This window comes from Sparus aurata, chromosome 21, assembly GCF_900880675.1.
Source record: "Sparus aurata chromosome 21, fSpaAur1.1, whole genome shotgun sequence".
Lineage (NCBI taxonomy): Eukaryota > Metazoa > Chordata > Actinopteri > Spariformes > Sparidae > Sparus > Sparus aurata.
Window position 1 is genome coordinate 10,637,282 of NC_044207.1, and position 25,881 is coordinate 10,663,162.

The following is a 25,881-nucleotide window of genomic DNA, read 5'->3' on the forward strand; positions in this document are numbered from 1 at the left end:
TAGGGTCGCATCACATCTGAGGAGAAAAGTGGCAAATAAATTCACTTTGTAATATACCTAAATATATTAGTAGAAATATGAGTAGCTATTTACAAACTTACACAAATAAAGATTTTGGCCTGCAGAGTGAAATGCATGAGGCACGAGGCTTGCTGGCTGCAGGGTTTATAATTTTCCACCCGTTCAAGTGTTATTACTTGTGGAAGCTGCCTACTGGTGGAAAGTATAGCTGGAGGCAAGTCAAACACTGCCAGGAGGCAGGTCCTCTTTTCAGCAAAGATCCTGTGATGTTTTCAGAGGAGTGTTCGCTGGAGTTTCATGTCACTGAAAAAAAGAATCCTGCCAATCTTACCAATATCTCTAATCAGTTCCATTTACAGACAACTGAACTGACACAAAAACAGACAGAAAAGTTTAAAGTAGTTCAGTCCACCTAAAGGTCACAGCGCACGTCTTCCCCATTTCATGTCTGTTATGTAACTGTGGCTTGTGGTCAGGGGAGTTACAGGTTGTGCTGTAGCTGCATTGGCCAACTAAAACAGCGTAAGTAGTCATGTAACAGTGACCTATGAATCAAGACCGTCCTTTTGACCAGGAGGCCACAGACCCTTGACAACTAGGCTTATTTAGAATGAATGATGCAGAAGCTTTAAGTAAAGCAGCATGAAATCATTAGAAACCTACCAAAGATGTCAGCTTCAGACTATAGATCAGCCAGTATTACTGTTTACATTAAGGCTATGAGGCAATGTAGGATGTGTTTAAGACTGGTATGGCTCACCAGCAGCATGTGAAACAATCAGCTGAAAAACAGAAAGTAATTCATTTTCCAATCTGCCAATAATCTGCATGGCAGTTGAAGGTTTGTTTATTGACAAATCACCATCAATTCATGAAAATGATCTAGTTCCTACTGATTAACTTACTTTATCCCTGACAGAAAAACCCAACTCATGAAGCTGATGGTTTATGTTATTTTAAGTTTTAAAGGATACAATTAGGGAATTAAGGAGATCAAAATACTGGTCCCATACATATATCTCCTTTTGGAATAAAACTTTGGATTGTTTATCCCAGTACGCTGACAACAAGCTCAGAAAATGTTAAAGGCTACCTACTTCACATCAGAAACAGAAAGAATCAAAAAAACCAAAGGCCATTTGATTTTAAATAAGCACATAAACAGTCTGTGTGTGTGTGTGTGTGTGTGTGTGTGTGTGTGTGTGTATGTGTGTGTATTGTAGATCAGTAGCTCAGCTTTATTCATAAAATCTCCCTCTTTTCCTTTTCTCTGTCTTCTTTTTCCCCTGCATTTTGGCCCTCTTTGATAAAAACAAAACATTAGCAGTATAACCTGATCATGTCGCTGCATTTGTCTATTCAGGCTGAGAAAACCTGCAGAAGCGAATTACACTTAACTCAGTCATCTCAATCGTATTGAGTCCGATGTCTGGACAGAGAGGCGGGGAGAAAAATGCATCTTCATCTGTTCATAATATCACTGTCATTATATTGTCATAATGGAAGGAGGGGGAAAATTGCATGTTTCCGTAATGGAAGCAAATGACTCACAGATCAGACCAACGTGAACAATGTGCACAGAGCGAAACAGGGCAGTTTGAGTACATGGTGCAGAAGACTTGCTTCAGCACCCTCCAGCAGACGTCTGGGAGGTAAGAAACATTGTACAGTCTGATGGCTCCTGGCAGAAAACGACACCTCGGGGGCATTCATTCAGTCCTACAGAAGAGAGAGAATGTCATCCAGCTCATTTGCTGCCACACGTTATAGCACTAAATCTCATCACCAGCTTTTCTATTTTTTTATTTTTACAAATGAGCTCACATTATAGAAGAAAATATTGGTACGCAGTCATCTAAAAAGGACGCATGTTTGAAGAAACCCTCTGGTAGAGTCAAAAGCTTTTTAGATCCTGAACACATGTAAGTGGGGTTCAAATGTAATTCAAACAAAGACAGATTGGAAAACAGGAAGGCGTCACAATCAGAGGGACTTTTATGTAAAAGCAATGTTAAGGATAAACTCAGGACACAAACATGCAGAATGAGGACCACCCCATGGACAAAGACTTTAAAGAGGTACATAATAGTAGTGATTCGTCCTAGAGAAGAGAGGGTCTAGAATTAGTAAAGGAGTCCATCAGTGTTGTGGATCATTTACACAGACTTCTACAACAGGAAACTTTTTGGATTTGTAAACCTGGATGCAAGACTCCTCTTGGGGTCCATCGATATCACCACCTGCATTCACTCAGTCAAGACTGGGTGGCACCTCTTGCCAGGTTTGTAAAAATGTTACATTGATCTTGTTCACCATTTTGTACCCTGATGAAGACCTTCAACGTCAAAACCGGTTGGTGCCCTATGGTCCTGTAAGTACCCATGTGTTGGATAAAGATTCTTTGAAATTATTATTTTATGTGATTTGGCGCCCCCTTCAGTTTCTCAGTACCACACCTACTGTCGTAAATACAAATCCCAGGTCTGTAACAGCTTGTCAGACGAAATGTATGTAACTCCAAAAAAACTAACTACATCATAACACTGTTATATGTTGAAAACGTGTATGTTGAAGTAAACATATATGTAACGCTGTGATCCCACCTTCCCACTGAAATCACGTAGTGCAGAAACAAGTGATAGGAGGCTGGGGTGGCTGAGACAGAGACGCCGGTCACTCTATCACAAGACACTGTACTATCAGCATGATTTGTTATTTTAAGGTTAAGAAAAAGTTACATAATGTTGCTTTAACCTGATTCAAGTACTTTTGTTTTTTCCTCTCTTGTTTTAGGAGCAGTTTGACTTTATGTTTTATGAAGCAGCTGACATATCAAAAAAGATTCACATTAGCATCCCTGGCGTTAGAAAAATGTCACAAAGCACAGTGTCACTTCAGAAGTCAGATGAGTTTTATACAAAACAACGCCAAGTGTTGTGACACGGTGATCTCAGTGAACTGCTGGGAGGCTGCCTTTGTGAAATTTGATCTACAACCTCTGTCAGAGCTGCCAGGGACACAGGAGGAGTCCTGCCCTATCATATCATAATAAAGATGTTTGACTGTTTTTTATTATGTAAGAGGGGAATATAATATTTCAGTTCAATTCATTTCAAACGGTCAGTTAAACATTCAATGTTTGAGTTTTCCCTCAATTTGATTCAATCAAAACATGTTAAAACAGCAAAATCTCAGTGAAAACAATTGCACACTGAGATGCAGTGTTATGAGATCATTGTCTTGACTTATCCAGGAGTTGTGTGGTGGTGTTGATATGAACACAAGGGTTATTATAACTAAATTAGACTAATAGACTAGTAATTGTTGGCTTGCAGACTGAATAATCTCTAATATTTATCTGTCACAGGTTGTTTTACCCAAGATGAGACTGATAGACTCCATCTTTTAAAGTATTGGAGTGAAAAATATCTAAAGAAGTCAGCTTTGTCAAATCTCATAAGCACTAGTTGTTCTTCTTTTGTAATCTTATTATGCTACAGACTGGAACACAGATGACCACCGCTCTCCAGCCTGTTCTGTGTTGAAACCAGCTCTCCAATCTGTCTCCAGTCTGTCTCCAGTCTGGAGTGCGTGTTCATATTTCTCGTCAAGGAAACCCTGGATGTACTGCAAGATGTCGAATCTGGGCCTCCTCTGATTTCTTCCACATTGATCAGCAGCAACTCAGGGTGCTGAAAAAGACAAATCATTGTCAGTAAGAAAAATATTATTCAATTTATTGGCTAAGTGACATTACGTGGATAGACAGGATTTTCAAAAAGCACCCATCTCTTTCACTGTCCATACATTTAGCCCACCTTTTAGTCCACAGAGGACAGCAGCAGCTCACGTGATGAGAAAGATGAGAGGAGAGAAAAATAGATCATTGTTGGTTGGATGAAAAAAAAAATGTGATATTATGTGCAGAAAGATACATTGGAATTATGAAACATAATGACAGTTTATAGTTAAACAGGAGTAGCATATGCATTAGATAATTTTTACTTCCTGTCAGAAGCTTGTTCTTACCTTCTTTGTCCACAGCGAACAGCAGCAGCTCAGGCGACAGTGCAGCCAGGATGCAGCGATACATAATGATAACAATGAGTTAGACATCTTTGATCTGTTGGATGAGAATGGATACGCATGTGATATGAGCAAACAGATTAGCAAAGCAATAGCAGACACTGACTTTCTTTACTTTATAAGCTATTTGAAGTCTCAGTGTTTACATGTCAGAAGTTCGTGCTCGCCTTCCTCCTCCACAGTGAACCGCCACAGCTCAGGTGGTGGAGCGTGAGAGAGAGAGAGGAAAGATTAATAGTTAGTAAGACAGACAAATACCTGAATTACTGAATGAGTGACAGCATGTGTATAAACATGTGTGGGATGCAGTTTGTAGCTAGTTTACACAATAGCAGGCATTAGTTTCTGTGTTTATATTAGAACTAGGACAGGACATCATACGTACTTCTGTTGCTGCAGCTCATTATGTGGAGTAAGAAACCAGGACAGTGTGTAATAGTAAGACAGACGGACTTTCAATTACTCCATAAAGCATATGTGTGGGATACACGATGTAGTGATCAAAAAGCTTGTACTTACTTTTTTCAACTGAAGAATAGATTAAATGGCTGGTAAGACGCTCTTTGAATTATTGAATAAGTGATATTATATTTGCTCACATTTGTTCTCCAGGTTCTCCCAGCTGCTTAGACTGCTCCTGTCCAAAATCCTTTAGGAGTTCTTTTCTGCGGTCTTTCTCTTCACGCGACCAAGCTGAAGGTTCCTTACCTGCCATGTGCTCGAGGTGTCGACAGCCCAGCCAGACACCAGGGCCACCTGGGGAATCACTGGCCCCACCAAACGCAAAGGACGGCCCTCGGACGAAAGAAATATCGATCCAGCCACCGTGCCAAAATAAGGCGGTAGGACAAAAAGACAAGACAAAAAATTCAGTACTTAGGATATTGACAGCCCTGGCAGACGCGAAGGCTACCTCGGGAATCACTGGTCCTGTCAGACACAGAGGTCGGTCATCAGTGGGGACAAGACTCACTGCAGCCATCCTGTGGTTTCTGATAGCTGTGGTGTGGAAATCATGAAGAGCAAATATGCACTCAGACAACCTCCATCTCTGAGCAGAAGCCTCCACCTCCTCGCTCTCTGTCGGCCAATCTTTTAGAATGAAAAATCACCCCTCTATACTGAATAGTACAGAGCCCGGGAGCTGACATGGAGTGTGTGTTTTTTCTTAAACCCATGCGCGACCAGCCATTGCTGCTGGAGGTCATCATCCATCTTTTGGGAGAGCAGTATATTAATAATCACTCCACTAAAGTGTACAACAGCAGTTAATAAAGTGCATTATTGTTGTGTAACGGTATAAAGAACATGACACGAGTGTCCAGGTGTAGGTTGTATTAGCTATCATGCTAGCCATGTTGATGGACGAGCTGTCAATGTAACAGTAGTTTGGAAATAATTAATTTATGAAATAACATGACACAAATCTTTTAGGCAGAGTGGTCCAATGTTGTCAGCAGGATGAATGACATTAAATTCAGGGAAGACATCCTCATCATTTTGTGTGCCTGTGCACAAATCATCGTGCTAGTACCACCGTTAAAGCAGAAAGAATGAGAATCTCGTGGAAAAGGGAAGGTCTTTCACTACATGGATATGATACTATATGCCCTTGCATCCATTGTTTATTGTTTGACCTGACTGGCAGATCTTCTGCAATGTTATTTCGTAAATTAATTATTTCCAAACTACTGTTACATTGACAGCTCATCCATCAACATGACTAGCATGATAGCTAATACAACCTACACCTGGACACACGTGTCATGTTCTTTATACCATTACACAACAATAATGCACTTTATTAACTTCTGTTGAACACTTTAGTGGAGTGATTATTAATATACTGTTCTCCCAAAAGATGGATGATGACCTCCAGCAGCAATGGCTGGTCGCGCATGGGTTTAAGAAAAAACACACACTCCATGTCAGCTCCCGGGCTCTGTACTATTCAGTATAGAGGGGTGATTTTTCATGGCACTATGGGAGCTGTGTGTTTCAAAGAGGATGTCACTTCTCCAGAAACTTCGACATGTGGCAAAAGCATTTGATGTGCACAGAATATGCAGGCAGTTCAAACTGTGTGTACCTACATAAGCCGAGGGCAATTAGCAACAGGACATTTTGACTAAATAACCACATAATAATCTTTGCTTTGTGGCACGTAGAACTGACAAAAGCCGATATGTGGCTAACCGGTTGCAAATCATGTGGTGTCATGTTTTAAGTAACTGATACTTAGTAATGGTAACTGATACTTTGAGTGTAAGAAGCATAATTTTTGTTCATATCAATAGAATAATTGATTCGGATGATAAATCATACATACAGTAGGTATAAATAATTCACATTACTACTTACATACTGTGAACCACTGTGAAAGCAAATGCTGTCACAGAGTGCAGGAGAGATCCCAGAGATGCTGCTCATGTTTTGCCTTTGTAATATGTGGTTCTATTTGGGTTCATCAAGGACAACGCAGGCATCACTTTAAACAGATCTTCTGCTTTGCAAAGGGGTTTTCTACATTTATACATTCACATATTGCTGTCCTCAATGTCACATCTTCAAGGCCGAGGGTGTTTTTTGACATTTCCGTTATTATGGTAATAATGCAATGATCTGAATAAAATAAATCACATATTTTTAGGTGGCAAGTGTCTGTCTGAGCATGCAAGCAGGAAGTCGGTCACAGTTTGGGGTGCTGAGGGGGGCCGGTCTGTATGATAACATCATAGTAATTGGTGCGTGACATCCATGGTTTTGTGTTACTTTGAAGGGCCAGGATAACATGTATCGTCATTAAGAACAATTTACAACAATTTGAGATCATTTCGCACCAAAGCATGCGGCAAACTGGAACACCAACATATTATAGGTCAAAGCAGCCACGTCAACTATTCTTAATTATTTAGGCTTTCTTGTAAATTCATTTTAGGGTGTGCTCCAGCCCCCTCAGCGCCCCTAGTTCCCTCATCTACCTCTATGAGTGTGTACCCTTCCATGCTGATCCTAGATCTGGTAATCTTGAATTATGATTAAGCAGTTATGGGTGGTTCAAATGTACGAGTGGTATGTATGTTTTGGCGCTCTGTTGTTGGAAAATGTTACCTCTCATGTTTGATATTTATATTTAAGTGCAGCCAGAACTCTAAAGTGGTTAAAACCAGATATATCCAGAGATTGTAACAACCGTGGGGTTTGGACTTCATGCAGGATGATTTGTGTGCCAGGTCAAAGTGAGTGCATACGACTGATACATCCTTTAATCAATTGAATCTGGCGCTCCTTCCCATACTCTTGAAAATAGAATATGTATTTATTGGTTCGGGGTTACAGCAGTGAAACAAAGTCAAGTTTGCAATTTCACATTTAAAAGCTACATTCACTCTACACTACAACTGATAAACTTTCACTTTACAATCAAATTTTGCCAGTTTTCACATCACACAATGAACACTCATTTGGATTTAATTTATATGACTGTGTTGCACATTTAATCTATTTTGATAAGATTAAAAGATCCTACAGACAAGAAGAATCCAACAAGACTCAACGGTACAGGAGGCACAGCGCCACTATGGCTACCATATAAACAAATAAAGAAATATGTTTTGCAGATTGCTTTGGCCAGTAATTTTGTAATTTTAATCTTATTTTTTTATATTCTGTTCTGTTTTTAGGGTGACTTTAACATCTGTCGAGGGACTACAGATGAAAAATAGCCTCTTGGCTAATTCTGGCGCATTTACAGCAATGTTATTAATGTGCACTGTCCCTGTTTTCAATAAACGTATATATATATATATATATATATATACAATAAATTACTTAATGAATTAATCAATTAATGCAAAGCATAGTTAGCATTTCAATATTTGATTTTACTTTGAACATATTATATATATCATATGACGTGTGACCATTTACAAGGATGGGATGAGTGTCACTGAGGTCCCACGCCAACAGAGGAGGGGGGAGGAGCCCAGTTCGAGGCCAGCTCTCCCAAGGCCAGATACTGCACACTGACATGTTGACGTCAGAGAGCCACATTTGGCCACTGGCAGAAATTGATTATTCATAATTATGGTTTCATCTCTTGAAACTAAGAATCGTGATGTGTTCGTTACCTTTGAATGATTGTTTTATATCTACGGCCCCCTTCAACACAGCCCACAGCCCAGAACGGACAAACCAAATACTGGCTTTAGAGAGGGCCTGCCACAGGGTGTCTAGCTAAATGCAGTCGGCTACCTCACCGCTCTATGCCAGTAAATGATACTAACCTATGGAGTTTAGGGAAGTCCTAGCAATACAATAATCTGTTTGCTCTCATTTTGGAGAATTCTAAATGCTGAGCGACAAAAAAGTGAGACATTGCAGTTCCCTGCTCGCCCCTGCGCCATTTGTGGCACGTGGGGCGGACCCTCAGACTGTCTCTGGAGGTTGCCAAAGTGTTGCCTCATGATGAAATGTTTGGGCGAAAAAGCAGGCGCTGACCATGTGCATGACACTGACCTTCAAAGTGCTGGATGGTGATGAAAGCGGCATAGAAATTAAAAAACCCAATTCACCTGTTATCATGCTTGTGGACCTATTCTTATGTGGGCATGCTAGTCACTGATGGAGAACACAGAGTCCATCAGCAGGGAGAGGCAGATTCTCCCACAGTAGCTCTTGGGTGTTTGTGTCAAAGGAAAGAAAATGTCCAGTGATAAATGATGTAAATGTTCCACCTCCAGCTCTTGTACAAGTAGAGCAAACAGTCACGGCCTCACTCTTCTCCATGAGTTGACCACATACGCCTCCTTGCACTTGAGGGGGCGTGCGTGGTGAAGAGCGGAGGGCCCCCGGCTGAAGTCAGGGTTGTGGACTGTTCTTACTGAGTACACACTGCAGGTAGTTAACATTTAACAGAGGACGACAGGGGTCATCACCCTGTGTTGACACGCAGTTATAACTCACACCATATAGCGTACTCCTACTTGCAAGAGACTGGTTATTTCATTGTTAGGCCACTTGTTTTCCTAAGCAGTGTTGCGAAAATGCAGGTCAGCCTTTGTTACAGGCCACTGGATGAAATGGTGTTTTTTTATCTTGAGAACACAAGTTAATCATTTTATTATCTCGAGATAACAGTGCTGGTTTTCTCATAGTGCCTTAATTTATCAAGATAATGAGATAATTTATCACACGAAAATGGCTTTTGTTTTCCCAAGATCACAGGATAATTGTGGAGAACTCAAAAACAAGTGTCTGGTTCATTGATCGAACCTGGTTCCAGCTCTCAAGACTGATCTGAATGTTATCTCTGATAGAAAGACACAATGCATTTGCTGCCTGTGTTAGACCCTGATTGATAACTCGATGTGTTCATCAATAAAGAATACTTTCGGCTTAAATAAGTTGCCACAATTGTTACGATGGTCAGCATTATAAGTAATGACGAGGAAAACATCCTTTTCTTGTAACCACAGATTGAATTCTTATCTCAAAGTAACAAAGCTTACGTAATTCAGAACCGGCTACCCCTCTAAGGTCACTCCAAGCAAAGAGCGGGCAGCATTTCACAAGAGGAACTGTTAACTGCTGGTAACTGTAGCTGCTGTTAGCTAGTTAGCTCAGTTAGCCATGCAGCCAGAAATCCAGAGTGGGAGCTCGGAGTGATATTACAAGACGGGACGGGCCGGGGCTAGCTGGTTAGCAGCTTTATAAGAAAAATCTCAGCCACAACCCACAGACGTCTTCGGTATAACATCAAGTTGCTTTTTCAAAATCTGATGACTTTTTTCAGTTTATTTTTGAATGTTCTCAACCGAAATTCCTATATAATGGCCTTTAACTCGTGACCTTGAGATAACGACATAAATAAATGAATAATTGCGAGCAGGCGGCTCTCAGCTTCCACAGGAAACAGTCAGTGTTGCTGGATTTCACTTTGAACAACAACTGTGTGTTTCCTCGATAAATTGCAGCTAATACATAACATCTACACACTTTCCCACTGCCGGGTTAAAAAAAAAAAAAAAGAAACTATACGTGTTGTGTAATCTTAAACTCGTAACAACTTGCACGTTAATATTCCTTAACCCATCCGATAAGTAAACTGGGTCATCTTCCTGTTTAAAAATAAACCAGACACAGAACAACAACAGACCAGGGCCTCATGACAGGTAACTGAGGGTCAGTTGAAAACACTGTGTCACACTGTCCTGGCTCAGAGGAAAACATCTGTAGACACAGGCGGCACAAATGAATATGCATTTTTTTAACCGTCGCTTATCATTGCTGCAGCAGATGAAGGACTCTTCTCCAAGTTAAGTCGACCTGTGGCTGCAGGTTATATATTCAGTTTACAAGGAGAGAAATTCAGAGCTGGCTTCTACATGTTGATCGCAAAAAACTCCCATAATGTATGAAATATTCAAGTACTTTGTCCAATCCTAAACATTTGTCGTTCTGTTAATGAAGTTTGGCTGTTGTTGGACTGAACATTGCAGTGAAACAACTTCCAGCTGTCCACTCTGTCGGAGGAAACTGCATCAAAGCAGACACTGATCATAAGAACTGGTTAATCATTGACCCGACTCTGGACAGTGTATAAAGCCCGGGTCCTCGCTCTGTGTTGCTTTGTCCAGTCACAGCAGAGGCAGAGGGCCGCTCTTACATCACCGACACACAGCTGGAGAAGCAGCACGACAACAACATGAGAATTACACTGATTCCCTTAATGCTTCTCCTGGCTGCTGCCTGTGTCCCTGCCCTCTGTGGCAGAGAGGAGCAGCCTGTCCCCCAGCCCGAGGCCCCTGCCGAAACACGCTCCCGCTTTGCTGCTCTGGACGATGTGCGTCTCCTGGCGAACGGCCTCCTCCAGCTGGGTCAGAGCCTGCGGGAGTTTGTGCAGAAGACGAAGGGACAGATCAACGACATCTTCCAGAAGCTCAACATCTTCGACCGCTCCTTTTACCAGCTGTCCGTGATGGCCAGTGAAATCAAAGAGGAGGAGGAGGAGCTGAAGAAGACCACCGTGGTGCTGAAGGCCAACAACGAAGAGATCAAGGGCCTGTCTGTCGAGATCAGCTCCAAAGTGGAGAGCATGCTGCAGGAGAAGGGCCACCTGCAGAACAAGCTGGAGGGCCTGGAGGAGAAGCTGAGCAGTCTGTCACACGGCCTGATGACGAGCGACAAAGTGGCGGAGATCAACAGCCTCAGGGTGAGTCACCTGTTCGGAAAGGAAGCCTGGACCTGGACCATGCAACCCTAAACACCTAGCTGTACACGTGAATTCCTTCTGGGTGGGATGGCAAACTTTTTCTGCTCTTCCCTTTCCGTAAAAGCTTTCAACAAGGATGCAAGGATATGCTTTTTGAATTAATAACACTAAGTATTTTTTATCATTAACTTCATTTTACACTACAGACTCAAAGTATTACGTATAATATTGACAATGGAGTAATACCATTCTTTAACATGATTCCAACTCTCTTCTTTGATCAGGAGGTGATCCAAACGCAGGAGCAGAGCATCACGGAGCTACTGAAGGCCGTGAGGGAGCAGAGCGACCAGCTCAACCACCAGAGGGCCAAAATCAAGAATTTGGAGGAAAAGGTAAATGTTGGAGAGGTTAATAGAGGGGGAGAGAGGGTCTGTTCAATATTTCTCACCCAGAATCATGCTGTCGGTTCAGTCATTGTAAAAAAACAAAAAACAAAAGAAGAAATCAATGCCCCACTCCCCACCCCAGTCATTTTCACATAGTCCTTACTCAGTCAATAGGATTCTAGTTTGTTGCTGTGCAGAAATATGCATTTTCATGGAAATTTTCAACAATTATTTTTGCCTCCTTTTTGAGCTATGAGCTGTCATCATCGTGGCATCGCACTGAATGTGCTGTTAGAAACTTTAATGGAGTCGTGGTGCCGCACTGTATAATTTAGACTTTTAAGTCTTTGGAGGGTGCAGACATAATAAAGGACCTGTCCATATTTTTAATAATCTCAGCCGGTGCCTCTGTGATGTATTTTCCTTGGTCTTGAGGGCTCAAAATTCACATTGTTGCTCATATCTTAAAAAGTTTGGAAAATATCTCCTTTTTGTATGATGTTTATTACGTGTGGGACTGCTGTCTAATCCACAGTTTTCTCCAGAGTCCGTCTGAGGATTATGTCTGCGACTTTAAGTATTTGCCTGATGATTTCCCACAGATTACCAACACACTGACCCAAGAGACCGTGGAGAAGATGCAGGAGATCTTCAGCAGTGAAGTGCCCACACTCACCCCTTACCTGACCTCAAGCTCTACCAGCACCAGCGAAACGATGAGTAAGCTCGATGACGAAACATGAGCAAATGTTGAGAGTAGTTTGTCATCTTTTTTTTTTTTTGTTTTCATCATGCAGCAGAGAAGCCAGCATGAAAGTTGTGATCACACAATTTACAACAATGTTCTGCCACATGATTCCTGCTTATCCTGCTGACATGAACCGCTGACCTTCAAGTGCAGTTCTCTGCTCCAGATCACCACTTTGCAACTCATCTTTATTCAGAGCAGCTTGAGGTTTGACACCAGGTTTGTGGTCCGTTTTACACAGATCTGCCATCAGACTGCAATGAGCTGTACAACAGAGGGGCACGAGTCAGCGGCATCTACGCCATCAGACCTAACGGAGCAGTGCCGTTCATGGCCTTTTGTGACATGAGCAAAGGTACCGTCTCACTAACACTTGAACTTCAGCGCAGCACGGGACAACAGTCTATTTTCTAATTAAGGATGACCTTCTAGTCAATGTCACTGTAGTCTTTGTTATGCCCAACTGTCTGTCATACTTAATATTGTAATCCTTAACTGTAGCAAGTGTCGGGTTTGGATAAGTTGTAACTTAATGTGACACAGCTGTGGGAGAGCTAACAGTAAACAGCTGATATCAGTGAGATACATTGACAAACAGTAATGCTGGATTACATGTATGTATTGTTTCCTGTGAATCCCTCGTGAGTATGCAGGCAATTTAATCCCAACATGGGAATGGTGGACTCTGCCACTTTCAGTGAAAACGAATGTAAAGACAAGCAATTACAGACTGTAAATACATCGAATAGCATTTGCTGAAAAAAGGCAGCCGTATATTATTGTGAAGACTATTTATGAAAAACTTCAATGGGAATCCCGGTTGTTTTGAACCTGCGCCCTATGTTTACATACTTTGGTGTCTAAATTATTTAATATTTACCAAAAACGTTGGAATCGATCTGGTCGATTACCTCAGTTTGCAGCCACGAAACAACTGCGTCAGCTTCATCCTTTATATTAGGGGAACTGCGACGATCAAAATACATCCATTAAAAAGTGCTTGTTATTGCCACTTACAGGCTGAGGTTGTAATTGTACGTGTCTGACAACATTAGAGACAATTCCTGTAGAATTAGTCATTTCGGTAATGTGTGAAAGGAAGGTTAGTTGTTAGAGTTGGTGCCTCTAGAGTGTGTAAATCAGCTCATTATCAAACCCCGACAGCCTAAGAAATCTTGCTGGCAGATCCTCAAGTAAACTCCAGACTCCTCTCCAACTCTGACTCATGTTTCTGCTGTCGTCTTAATGAAACACCTCACCTCTCACAAGATTTCAGAGTGTGCCTTCTCCTTAGGGGAGACTTGCTTCTGGTTACATAAAGGATCTTTTTTTTCATAAAAATTAATGAATTCTCCTTAGGAATCTTTTATGTAGGTTAATGTTGTCAGAGACTTTGAATAATTACATCAGCCTGTCAGTTTACGTCAGTGAATGAACACTTGGAGTGGACATAACTTTGATGGCTCAAGTTGCCCCAAAAGGATTATACCGCAGCTGCTGCAGTTGTGTCGCAACTTCTAGCTGAAGGGATCTACTGGACCAATTTCAAAACTTTTGGTAAGCATGAATCATTTACACACTGAAACTTTTAATACTATGACTTTAAATTACGTTTTCAATTTGTTCCATTTAGACCATGGAGCAACAGTCATCCAGCGAAGGAAAGATGGTTCAGTAAATTTTGATCAAACCTGGGAGAAGTATGAAAATGGGTTTGGAGATTTTCAAGGTGAGAGAAACTATTATTTTCTCGAGACTTTCAGCACCATTACCCTTCGGAGGGTCACAAAATTAATTATTAACTGTCAAATTCTGAATTATTTGGCGTGTATTGTGATTATAACATTTGCAGTTTTATCACTTCTTCAAAGCTGTACTCGAGGAGTTTGTGTGCGTCACAAATCTGGAAGGCGCTTGTTGAATAGTGTCAGCTCTCTCACCTCTCAGTGATATCTCGCTCACAGGGGAGTTTTGGCTGGGTCTCTGGAAGATCCACTCTCTGGCCGCTCAGGGCAACTCCATCCTTCACATCCAGCTGGAAGACTGGAAACAGGGCAGGCGCTTCATCGAATACAAATTTCACCTTAATGGTCCAGAGAGCAACTACACCATTCACCTCACGCATCTGTCTGGAGATTTGCCGGACCCCATGGGCAACCACACAGGCATGATGTTCTCCACCAAGGACAGGGACAATGACAAACACCCGGACTCCAACTGTGCCCACAACTACACAGGTGAAGCAGATGTGCATGAGGTTGACATGTTTATCCCATGTAATGCTGTGGACGGGGTTTAATGAATACTTGTCATCCAGCGCCAGCTGCACGAACATGTAATTTATGTCATCTTGCAGGTGGATGGTGGTTCAACGCCTGTGGAGATGCCAACCTGAATGGGAGATATTTCTTCATGAGAGCAAAGGGGCGCTCAGAGCGTAGGCGAGGGATTCAGTGGGGGCTGGGCCACAAGGCTTTTCACTACCTCAAGTTCACCCAGATCTCTGTCCACCCTGTCGCTTCCCTCAGTACCACGTCCTCTTCATCATCCACGGAGACAGGTGTCTTTCAGTGATCCTTTATGAACATTCTCCAGTGAAAATAGTGCAATACACAGTGGCCTCTTCAGGAGAGACTTGGCACTGCTTCATGTGGGCAGCCATGGTTCAAGAAGGCTTGGGCAGAGAGGAGGATATTTCTTCTGATGCCAAGTGCTGCTGTGTCCTAAACGGAGAAAGCCTAAAGACTGTGTTGCTGCTCATGTCAGGATAGTCTCTAATGTAATAGAACACTTTAAAATGTATTGTGAATCTGAATTAGACCGAATCGCAGCGGGCACATTGCATGAACTAGGCCTTCACACGCTGCCCCTCAAAGGTCAAAGGTTATGGAGAAGGACATTAAACATAAAGGCACCAATGCAATCCAATCTCCAGAGTAAATGTTAGCAATGTATATTTTGCAAACCATGGATATGTTGAAAATGGTCATTTCTTTACGTTGCAGTTTTAAGTTTCTTTAGGTAAGTGGTCCAATACACAAGAATTGGCTGTTCATTAAATTCAAACTCAAAACAAATTGGGGGCAGAGTTACCGCTAACTGTTGCTAACTGGAGCTGCCCTTAGCTATAAACCTCAGTTAGCTATACAGATAGGGGTGCTACTGGAAGCTTGAGTATACCAAGGGGTGTTTACACCACTAACACAGGAGATTCAGTCCTGGAACGGTGGAGTTAGCTTGTAAGCATGCTAATGTCAGTAGATATCTCTGCAACACAAAACATAGACATCATATCTCAATCGTTTTTGTTGTGACAATGCTGTGCATAGGGACTGGTAAGGTTTCAGGGAAAAAAAAAAACCACTTGGTTAGGGTTGGGAAAAGATCATGTGTAAGCTTACTACACCTGTCTTGTCTTGGTCGCCACAAACACAAGTTGAAATTGTACTAAGGTCTTGCGGCCTTGTCACGTAGCTTAACTGTACCACCATTTCCTCCACCTCGAGAGATAAAAGTCATAAACATATGAAATATAACATAACATATAATGTAAGATGTCACGTATTGTGGATAGTCTCTATCATCTGTAGCCTACAAATGTGAACATATCAGTGGTTTGCAGAAACGTCAACTGCCAACATTTCATTCTGGCGACTGGGTTGACATATGAGCAGTTTTTATATTGGGTCACATTGACTCTGACTATATAGCAGTGGTTCCCAACATGATAGGAAGGAATTCTTGAGGGGGTCAGGAGATATTAAAAAATGTAAGTTTGCTGACATGTGCTTCAGTTACACAAGTTACTTGCCGTTTCTGGATAAATGGAGAGGTGTAAAGCAGTAAAGGTTAGGAACCACTGCTATAGATCACATTCATCTTTACATACTTTAGTTTTGATACATTTGCTGTTTTTTTTATTAATTTAAATAAATAACAATATAACTGTGTCTTCATATAATGCTAATAATAATTAAGGTGTGGAGATCCGTGATAAAACTCAGAGGACAAACTTCCATCATGTCCCTTTTCTATATTATGAGCTGTAGTTTGCTTGCAGTCCTGATGTTCAACAGTGAATGCACCAACTTTTTTCTTGCCAAAATAAATGAATGACTGATACATGTTCATGCTGTTACCACATACCGAAACGTTCTGAATGTTGCACTGAGAGGTTATGATGCCAGCTCTTTTGTACGGTGATGTTAGGAGCCATTAATAAACTCTAGAGGGCAGTGTCGTTTCACTCTGATTTTATTGTGCCGCATGTATAATTGCATTTGACAAATTATGTTTGTTTTGTAAGCAGATACTTTCCTTAAACCATGTCTATATTCACTAAGACTCTCTAATTGGTCCTCTCACTCTCTGTTCACACACTCAGCTTGAAGAAATGGTAAATATCCCCTCCTAAAATAGCACTAGGCCCATCTCCGATGAGGGATGTCATCCTTCTTTTTGCAAATCATCACTCGGAGCACAGCTGCAGCCGTTCACACATGGACAAATTGCTCCCATGACACTTCAGTACTTCCACTCTGACACACCCAAACACACACTCTTCTTTGTGACTTGGCCTGCAGCCTTGACAGTGATCTCCCTGCACATGTGTGAAGGAGCGTCTTCAGTTACTCCCCTTGCCTCTGCACACACATTAGTCTGAAAGGTTATTTTGGGCCTCAGAAGTACCACTGTAACCCTGTGCCTCCAGTCAAATAACAGGAGGAGTCAAGACTTCACCCTCCCATTCTGCCCCTGCGTACCATTCCCCATGTCAACTGACAGGGGATTTCCCTCTAAACAACAGGTTCCAAGGCTCTCTGCGCTGTTACATTAGGTTTGATTCTCATTTTGAAACAATGGACAACAGTCCTCTGCAGGTGCTGACTGTCCCCACAGCTCCATACCCCGACCAGAGACCCGGCACCAGCGGCCTGAGGAAAAAGGTGTATGTATTCCAGTCCAGGAGGAACTACTTACACAACTTCATCCAGAGTATCTTCTCCTCTATTGACCTTCGCGACCGCCAGGGATCAACAGTGGTGGTGGGGGGAGATGGTCGCTTCTTCAACACAACAGCCATTGAGGTCATTGTGCAGATGGCAGCTGCCAACGGGGTCAGTGACACCGTGTATGTGTGTGTTTGTTTGTGTGTGCATGCTGGTAAGTTTGTGTATGTGTTTGTGGGGGATGTGAGATCATGTATGTCAGTGTCACCTGCCCTCTCACCTGTTATTATCCTTTTGTTTTCATTGGTTGTATAAGCCTCATGTCTGATTTATATTTGATTTTAACTCTTGACATGTGCCTCTATTATGACGGGAGAAATAAATGAAATTTACCTCAAATTATGCAAATAAAACAAGTTAAATGTTTTATCTATAATTTAAATGTAAATGAAGTCCAAAAAGAAGATTAGAGCTTTTCTAATTTATTGGCAGGTCATTAAATGACATGACTTTTTAAAAAATTAATCAAAATTAATAACATAAAATACATAGTTGTTTATTGCTAATTAGCTAATATTAGTTGTGTGTGTGTGTGTGTGTGTGTGTATGTGTATACACCACATATATACATACATTTTTTTTTTTTATACATTTTTTATTAATGTATTTTATTTTTTTTCTTCAAGATCCAGGCATTGTTCCAGAAATTAGCAGAAATTTAAAAAAAAAACTTAACAAAGTGCAAAAGGATTCCTGGATCAGCGCCAAATGTATATGGGGTCTATTCTGGGCAGAGACCCGTCCTCCAACCAAATTTCGCAGAAACCTGTGCTCAAGTTTTTGTGTAATCCTGTTTACAAACCAACGAACCAACACACACGGGTGAAAACATAACCTCTAAAATTCATTTAAAACTGATAATTTGTTGGACAATAAAACTCAAAGAGATATTTGGAGCTGTGTAATAATATCCTTAACAATGGAATTTCCCGTTTAATTTTAAATGTTTTGCCGGTACAGGGCCGGTCTGTACGGAGATTGCATGTTCTCCCCGGGCTTGTGTGGGTTTCCTCCAGGTACTCTGGTTTCCTCCACCATCAAAACATTAGGTTAATTCTCCAGTCAGTGCCCTTGACCAAAGGCACTGGCTAAGATCTGGAATTGGTCCCCGGTGCATACACGCTGCACAGTGCTCCTTGAGATGGGTTAAAGTAGAGTAGAGTACAGTTTCACTACGTTGTGTGTTGTATGCAATAAAGATTAGATAATGATTCTTCCTTCTTCTTCCTTACAATCAAAAATAAGGGTCGCAATCTCTTTTTATTATTTTTGAATCAATAGTTGTCTTTATGCAATATAAACCAATTTAATCTGTATTTTTGCCATCATGACATCCATTTTCAATAGCAAGCTTCTGATGCTGTCCAAAGCTCACTTATACACAATAAACCCTGCTGCTGATGTACCATAACCTTTGTTCATTAAATGGCACTAGTCTCTAGTCTCTCTATCTCTAGTCCCAGTCACTTTTAGGAAGAAGCATGACATACCAAACCTGATATTCAGTGGCATCCCCTCCCCCACTCAGATAAATTAAGATACACACTTTGTACCAGCCAACTCACACAAACACACACCTGTGTGACATTTTCCTCAGGTGGGTCGTCTGATCATTGGACACCATGGGATAATGTCCACGCCGGCCATCTCCTGCGTAATCAGGAAATACAAAGCCATCGGTGGCATCATCCTAACTGCCAGCCACAACCCCGGTGGACCTGAGGGAGACTTTGGCATTAAGTTCAATACTGCAAATGGAGGTACGGTAACCGCAGAGCAGGAAGCACGCAGGGGCTTCGGCCAAGTAAGAAATAGTGTTACGAGAGAAGTCAGATAGACATTTAACAAGGCTGGACACTGGCAAAGACTGAGGTAAAGCTAGAGACTATGCCTCGACATAAAATCTGGGACAAAGTTCAAGCACATCAAAAAACTCTGCATGGTATTAGCAATAAATATCCCAAACACCCCTGAATATGATCTAATTATACTTGTTATATAGTACACAACTACATGCAAATATCACCTGTGATATCAGAGGCTTTTCACTGCATCCAGGCCCAGCCAAGGAGGCTGTCACAAACAAGATCTTTCAGATCAGCAGGACCATAGAGGAGTTCGCCATCTGCCCCGGACTGCACGTGGATCTGACGACCCTGGGCAAACAGACGTTTGATCTGGAGAACAAGTTCAAACCCTTCACAGGTGAGCTGCAGCCTGAGTCTGTCGTCCATCATGTTCAATAAGGAGAAGATAGAGACAATGGGCCTCATTCATGAACCGTTCTTACGAACAAATTTGTTCTTAAGTTCCACTTACGAAGATTTTACGAAGATTGTGGCATTCATGAATTTTTTTCTTATGTAGGATTTTTTCTTAGGCAAGAACAAATCCTACGAACACTCTTACTCTCACTCACATTTCAGTGCCGAAATGTTGGCATGGTTGTGATTTCTTCTCTTGTTTAGTTCAATAAAATGCAATATTACAGTGATAATTCTGTCATATTTATTCATTTCATATTTTTGGTAATTTACAAAGAATTTCAATTCTAAAGTAAATTAAATGTGCCAATGATTTAAGATAAATCAAGTAAATTGGAAACATGCCATCAATTAGTAACCCCCCCACCCTATTTATACGTGGCATTTCTCCATCCAAGGCCCGCAAAACAATGGCATATATATTGCTCCTGCGGCTTTCATCAATGTAAGAACACAGCTGCGAACAATTCTGAGGCTTACGAACGAGTTGGTGAATCTGACGTAGGGTTTTCTTAAGGAACCTCTTAAGAACAACTTAAGAAAGAATCTAAGAAGATTCTTAAGAAGATATTGGTGAATGAGGCCCAATGAGAGAGAAAAAAGGATATGTGGATGGATGGTAGGACAGACACAGTGAATCATCCAGCCAGGTCAGCTTTACTCTTAATGTTTATGCTGGCATTTAAATTCATAGAATTAACATCACAAAATTAAAAAATATATTTATGGTTGTGCCCAGTGGAAATTGTGGACTCTGTGGAATCCTACGCCAACTTGTTGCGGAACATCTTTGACTTTGCTGCTCTGAAGGAGTTTCTGTCTGGTGAAAACCACATCAAGATAAGACTGGACAGCATGCATGGAGGTGAGAGTGCATTAACCAAGAGTGTGTAATCACATCAGTGTATTCACTGTTACCCCCAAAACAAATGGCAGAATGTTCTATAGTATAGTCATGTTCTATACAAAACAGTTTTTTTTTAGAGTTGCATATACTTCATACCTCTCCTTGAGTATTAAGTCTTATCAGCATAACTGTCCTGTTTCATGTCAACTTTCAGTTTCCTCTGTTCCCCCCTCTTTCTATCTTTCTAATGCAGTTGTACGTTATTATAACCTGGGTACTAAGATCTTTTACTTAAGTAACACTGTAAAAATACTCTGTTATAAGTAAAAGTACCGTTTTAAAATATACCTTCAGTAAAATTACAAAATATAAGAAAAAGGATTGGTGAAGATATTTGTTTAAAAAGCAGGTTCAGTCCTCCATAGAAAAATGACTGAGTGTTATTATAAAACACTTTATTGGATTGTAATCACTGAAATTATCATATGTTAGTAGTATTTTACTGTTGAAGATGGTTAAGATTGGGGCAAATTGTAACCGTAATGTCATTCATAACAAATGTTTTATAATATGAGTAATATGACTGTGACACAGATACACATGTGGTACAGTAAAAAAGTCAAATATTTCACTTCAAATGTAGAGGAATAAAAGTATAAAGTAGCATAAAATGGGATTATTGAGTAACGTACATAAGAATTGCACTGTGTGTGTATTGTGTCACCTGTTTGAGTCCAGACTCAGTATGACTATGTTGAGGGTTCTCCGGACAAACAACTTGTTCTCGATGATCATGTTCCTTAAATGTTTGCAGAGGGTCAAATGTGACAGACAGCTTAAGCTGTGCCTCAGTACACAAGAGTCTGTTTGAACTCGAGGTCAACAAAACATCTATCTGACTATCTGACTGAGTGTTCCCATTAGACAGAAAGCTGTTTACTTTAAGAGTATTTACAATGAGTAGGTTTGCGAAAGCCAATAAGAGTGTTCCCAAACACTGAAACTGAAACTGATGGTCAAACAGTCTCCACCATCCCTGAGTGCTAACACACCCCCACATCCCCACCACCACCATAACAACAACACACCATTAAACCCCTCACAGGAAGTCATGCAGGGCTATTGATAGTGCATGAATTTTCACAGGATTCCACATACCCCTTTCACTGTGACAAGCTAGGCTACATGTTACAGGCTTTGCAGTCTTTTAACACACTAGTTAAGGAACAGTTAGAAGACTATAGTTTGTAATTGGGGAATTATAAATATATGCTTGCCTGCCAAGAGTTAAGTTAGAGGGCTGATATCACTCTCATGCTTGAGTGGTAAACATGTAGCTATAGCTAGCAGCCAGCTAGCTTAATTTAGCATAAAAGTGGAAACAGCTAGCCCCCCAACAGCACCAAATGTATGAGACATAGTAATTTAATGAGTTTTAGAGGTGGTGGTTACATTACCTTTGGACAGGATAAGGCTAGCCCTGCTGAAAAAAACAGCATAGACCAGCACCAAAACATGTGCTGGTCTTGTTGGGGACCAGTCACCAGCAAGACCAGCTATGTTGTGTTTTGGTGCTGGTTTTGGTGATGGTCTATGGTGGTTTTTCCAGCAGGTAGCTGTTCCCCATGTCTTTGTGTTAAGTTAAGCTAACCTACTGTCAGCTCTGGCTTCATATTTAACTTATAAATATTGGAGTGGTATCAATCTAGCCCTCTAATTCTTGGCAAGAAAGTGAATAACTGTATTGCCCAAAATGTACTGTGTTTAATATGTTCACTCTCATTGCTCTTTGTCACCTCCATCCTGTCTCCAGTTTTAGGGCCATATGTGAAGAGAATAGTCTGCGAGGAGCTCGGCTGTCCTGTCAATTCTGCCATCAACTGTGTCCCAATGGAGGACTTCGGGGGTCAGCACCCAGACCCTAACCTCACTTACGCTGCAGATCTGGTCGACAGCATGAGAGACGGACAGTATGATTTTGGCGCAGCTTTTGATGGTGATGGGGTGAGTGTGCTGTAATTCGTCTCTTTCTTTAGATTCACTAAAACAAAAATCAAATCAATGTAATTTTTCAAATTGAATACAAAGCTGTCACAAGACTTTGACGTGACTGTCTATCGGCCCTCCAGGACCGTAACATGATCCTTGGTAAGCACGGCTTCTTCGTCAGCCCACCTGACTCTGTGGCTGTGATAGCTGACAACATCTTCTGCATCCCATACTTCCAGCACACAGGGGTGAGAGGCTTCGCCCGCAGCATGCCAACAAGTTCAGCTTTAGACAGGTAAAAACACACAACAGAATGATCCAGTGGTTTCTTTCCTAGCTGAAGCCATGTCACACCTACAGAACTGTATATGCAAATAGATCTTTGACTAAGATTTAAAAATGCAGAAGTGCATTCATGATAACTGCAATTATTTTTATTTCAGTCGTTCTATTTCAAGCGTTAACTATGTTTTCTAGGAATACTCCTTTGTTTTATTTCCTCCAGAGTGGCAAAGGCAACAAAAATAGAGTTATATGAAACTCCCACTGGGTGGAAGTTCTTTGGGAACCTAATGGACGCAGGCAGGCTGTCTCTGTGTGGAGAGGAAAGCTTTGGTACAGGTGCTGTATCCCTTCAGCAAGTTATTACATCAAGATATGACCCATTTTACTTGAAATAGTGAGCTCTGAAGAAAATGTGATATTAATTGTGTGTAATTGTATTTGTTGTGATTTTCTCTGTGCATGGCAAACTGCATTACATTCCCTCTTTAAGGTGGCGACCACATTCGAGAGAAGGACGGGCTTTGGGCCGTGCTGGCATGGCTGTCCATCCTGGCCACCAGGCGGAAGAGTGTGGAGGACATTCTTAAGGACCATTGGCTGAAATATGGAAGAAACTACTTCACTAGGTGAGATCTGATCACACGTGTTGTTTCACATCATCATCCATCAAACGACACCATCAGCACAACAACATGTACATGAAGAAATTGTTTCTTAATTATTCTTTCCAAGTACAAATAGTGTACATTGTTGAGCTGATTTAGATGGAACTGATATACTGTATGTGGGCTGAGGATGCAGACGCAAGTGAAGAATATACATACAGGACATGACTGACATCTAGTGGAACACATGTGTCATTACATATTCGTTCAAGCTGTGCACTGTCCAGTGGATAATAAGCATAAAATGATGATGTCATAGGCTCTGGCAACTATCATCTAGTGCTTTTGTAAATTCTTTACTTGATTTTGCTGCCATCAGTACCTTCTGTAAACATTGATGAAATGTAACGAAGTGCATAAACTCAAATACAATTTTGAGGTACTACTTTACATGAGTGTTTCTATTTTCTGCTACTTTATGCTTCTACTCCACTACATCCTGGAGGCAAATATTGTACTTTTTACTCCACTACATTTATTTAAACACTTCAGTTACGAGTGGCTTTGCACGCGCATGCTGCAATTGATTCATTTATTTGATCTGCAATTAGACCTGTTGATCAGTCAACCCATATAGTACACAGTATTACATGCATGTAAATATATGTATACTTTTAAATTACGAGCATTTTGTTGATTAAAACAAGTAATATCAGATACTTTAAGACTTCTAACCAAGTACTATTCATATGAGTGACTTTTGTTCTATTCTAACATGATATTCTTTCTTCTACTAAAGTTTGACCACAACAATGTCTATGACCAAATATATTATCAGCTTAAGGCTTGAAATATCTGTAATTTATTAAACAAAAACAAATAAAAACAATATTTTTCTCAGCTGATTCAGAGTGGTTACAATTAACCTTAGAAACACTACACCCACCAAATTTACACTTCTCTATGATGAACAAAAAGTCTTCTAAAGATAATTACATGTATAGTAATAAATGATTGTATTTACTACCTTCGTCATGAAGCCCTTATTCTGTCATTGACAGCTGTTGTTTATTGCTCAGATATGACTATGAGAATGTAGACATAGATGCAGCCTGTGAGATGATGGAGGATTTGGAGATTATGATCAGCGACAAGTCCTTCGTGAAGCAGAGATTCGCTGTGGAGGACAAAATTTACCAAGTGGAGAAAGCAGACAACTTTGAGTACACTGACCCAGTAGACAGCACCATCACCAGGAACCAGGTACACGACACACACTGAGCTGTATTCCTGTCAGGGTTTTATGTGTCCAGTGGTCACGATGTGCTCGAGCAGATCCTAAAAGCTTCACAAAGTCTGTACTGGGCTTTTTTTCACTGCAGGGCCTGCGGATAATCTTCTCTGATGGCTCTCGAATCATCTACAGACTCAGCGGGACAGGTAGTGACGGGGCGACAGTTCGAATCTACATAGACAGCTATGAGAAGGAGCAAATCTTTGAAGACACACAGGTACAATATCTAAATCTGATCATTTCAGGACTGAGACTTCAAAGTGTCACAAGTCCACAATAGTAAAAAAAAAATACATCCGCTTATTAGTTGAATATTAAGAAGCATATAAATCTGTGGCATATGTCAGCCAGGTGCTTAAGTCTCTAACCACATCATCCTTGTTTGCGACAGGTGATGCTGGCACCCCTGGCGACCATCGCTCTGAAGATTTCCCAGCTCCATCACAGGACAGGTCGAAGCGGTCCGTCAGTCATCACATGATTCCTCCCATACGTTACTCCATCACTGCTAACGTGACGCCCTTTTTGGTTTTTCGTTCCAAATTTTTGTATGAACTCTGCTTTAATTCCAAGTATAGCTGCACAACATGCATTAGTTTGCGTTTTAGGCCAAATTTTTCTCTCTGTACCTGATTAATTAAACTGCTTTTTATTTTTGGTCCACGTGTGGCTTGTCTTTTTCATACACTAGCAGGAAATTGTCTATTACACTTTTGTTCTGTGTAATTGTTCCAACTGCAATTTAAACAAATGAGTCACTCGTGAAAAAGCAGCAGGGTTTCAAAATCATCAGCACTCCTAGCGATCAAAACAACCAATCATGACATAATGTCTTCCTATTAAACGCAGCGTGTGGCTCTTAAACATTAGTTTCACTTCCTCTGTGAAATCATTTTATAACACTGTGAATCCTCACATTGTTGTGTGTGGCTGTGCACACTCAGGAAGTCAGGTTACGGTTTTGTGGCTGTCGAGAGACTTATTTTGAAGGAAAGGAGCATACAGTTTCTCACATGAAAACATTTTCTCACACACCCAGGGCTCGTTCTGTAAAAAGGCGGGTGTTTCCTAAAATGAAGCCTGAAATGAATATTTTGTTCATTCGCACTCCTTCATTCAGGGAAATCGAAA

The 25,881-nt window shown here is 41.0% G+C and overlaps 2 protein-coding genes across 2 annotated transcripts; both read left to right on the forward strand.

Annotated features, from left to right (window-relative positions):
- The first annotated feature begins 7,965 nt into the window (after positions 1–7,965).
- On the forward strand, positions 7,966–16,692 carry LOC115572560 (angiopoietin-related protein 3-like). Its single transcript, XM_030402753.1, has 7 exons — positions 7,966–11,320; positions 11,605–11,715; positions 12,312–12,429; positions 12,699–12,812; positions 14,091–14,186; positions 14,422–14,694; positions 14,814–16,692. Exons 1-7 carry the CDS (start codon positions 10,814–10,816, stop codon positions 15,029–15,031), a joined length of 1,437 nt encoding a protein of 478 aa, XP_030258613.1. The 5' UTR covers positions 7,966–10,813; the 3' UTR covers positions 15,032–16,692.
- A 129-nt stretch (positions 16,693–16,821) lies between these two features.
- Positions 16,822–25,408, forward strand: LOC115572559 (phosphoglucomutase-1-like). Its single transcript, XM_030402752.1, has 11 exons — positions 16,822–17,574; positions 19,064–19,226; positions 19,525–19,671; positions 20,470–20,595; positions 22,391–22,581; positions 22,707–22,861; positions 23,072–23,187; positions 23,342–23,477; positions 24,536–24,719; positions 24,839–24,967; positions 25,142–25,408. The coding sequence occupies exons 1-11, from the start codon at positions 17,317–17,319 to the stop codon at positions 25,229–25,231; spliced, it is 1,695 nt and encodes a 564-aa protein (XP_030258612.1). The 5' UTR covers positions 16,822–17,316; the 3' UTR covers positions 25,232–25,408.
- Positions 25,409–25,881: the final 473 nt, after the last annotated feature.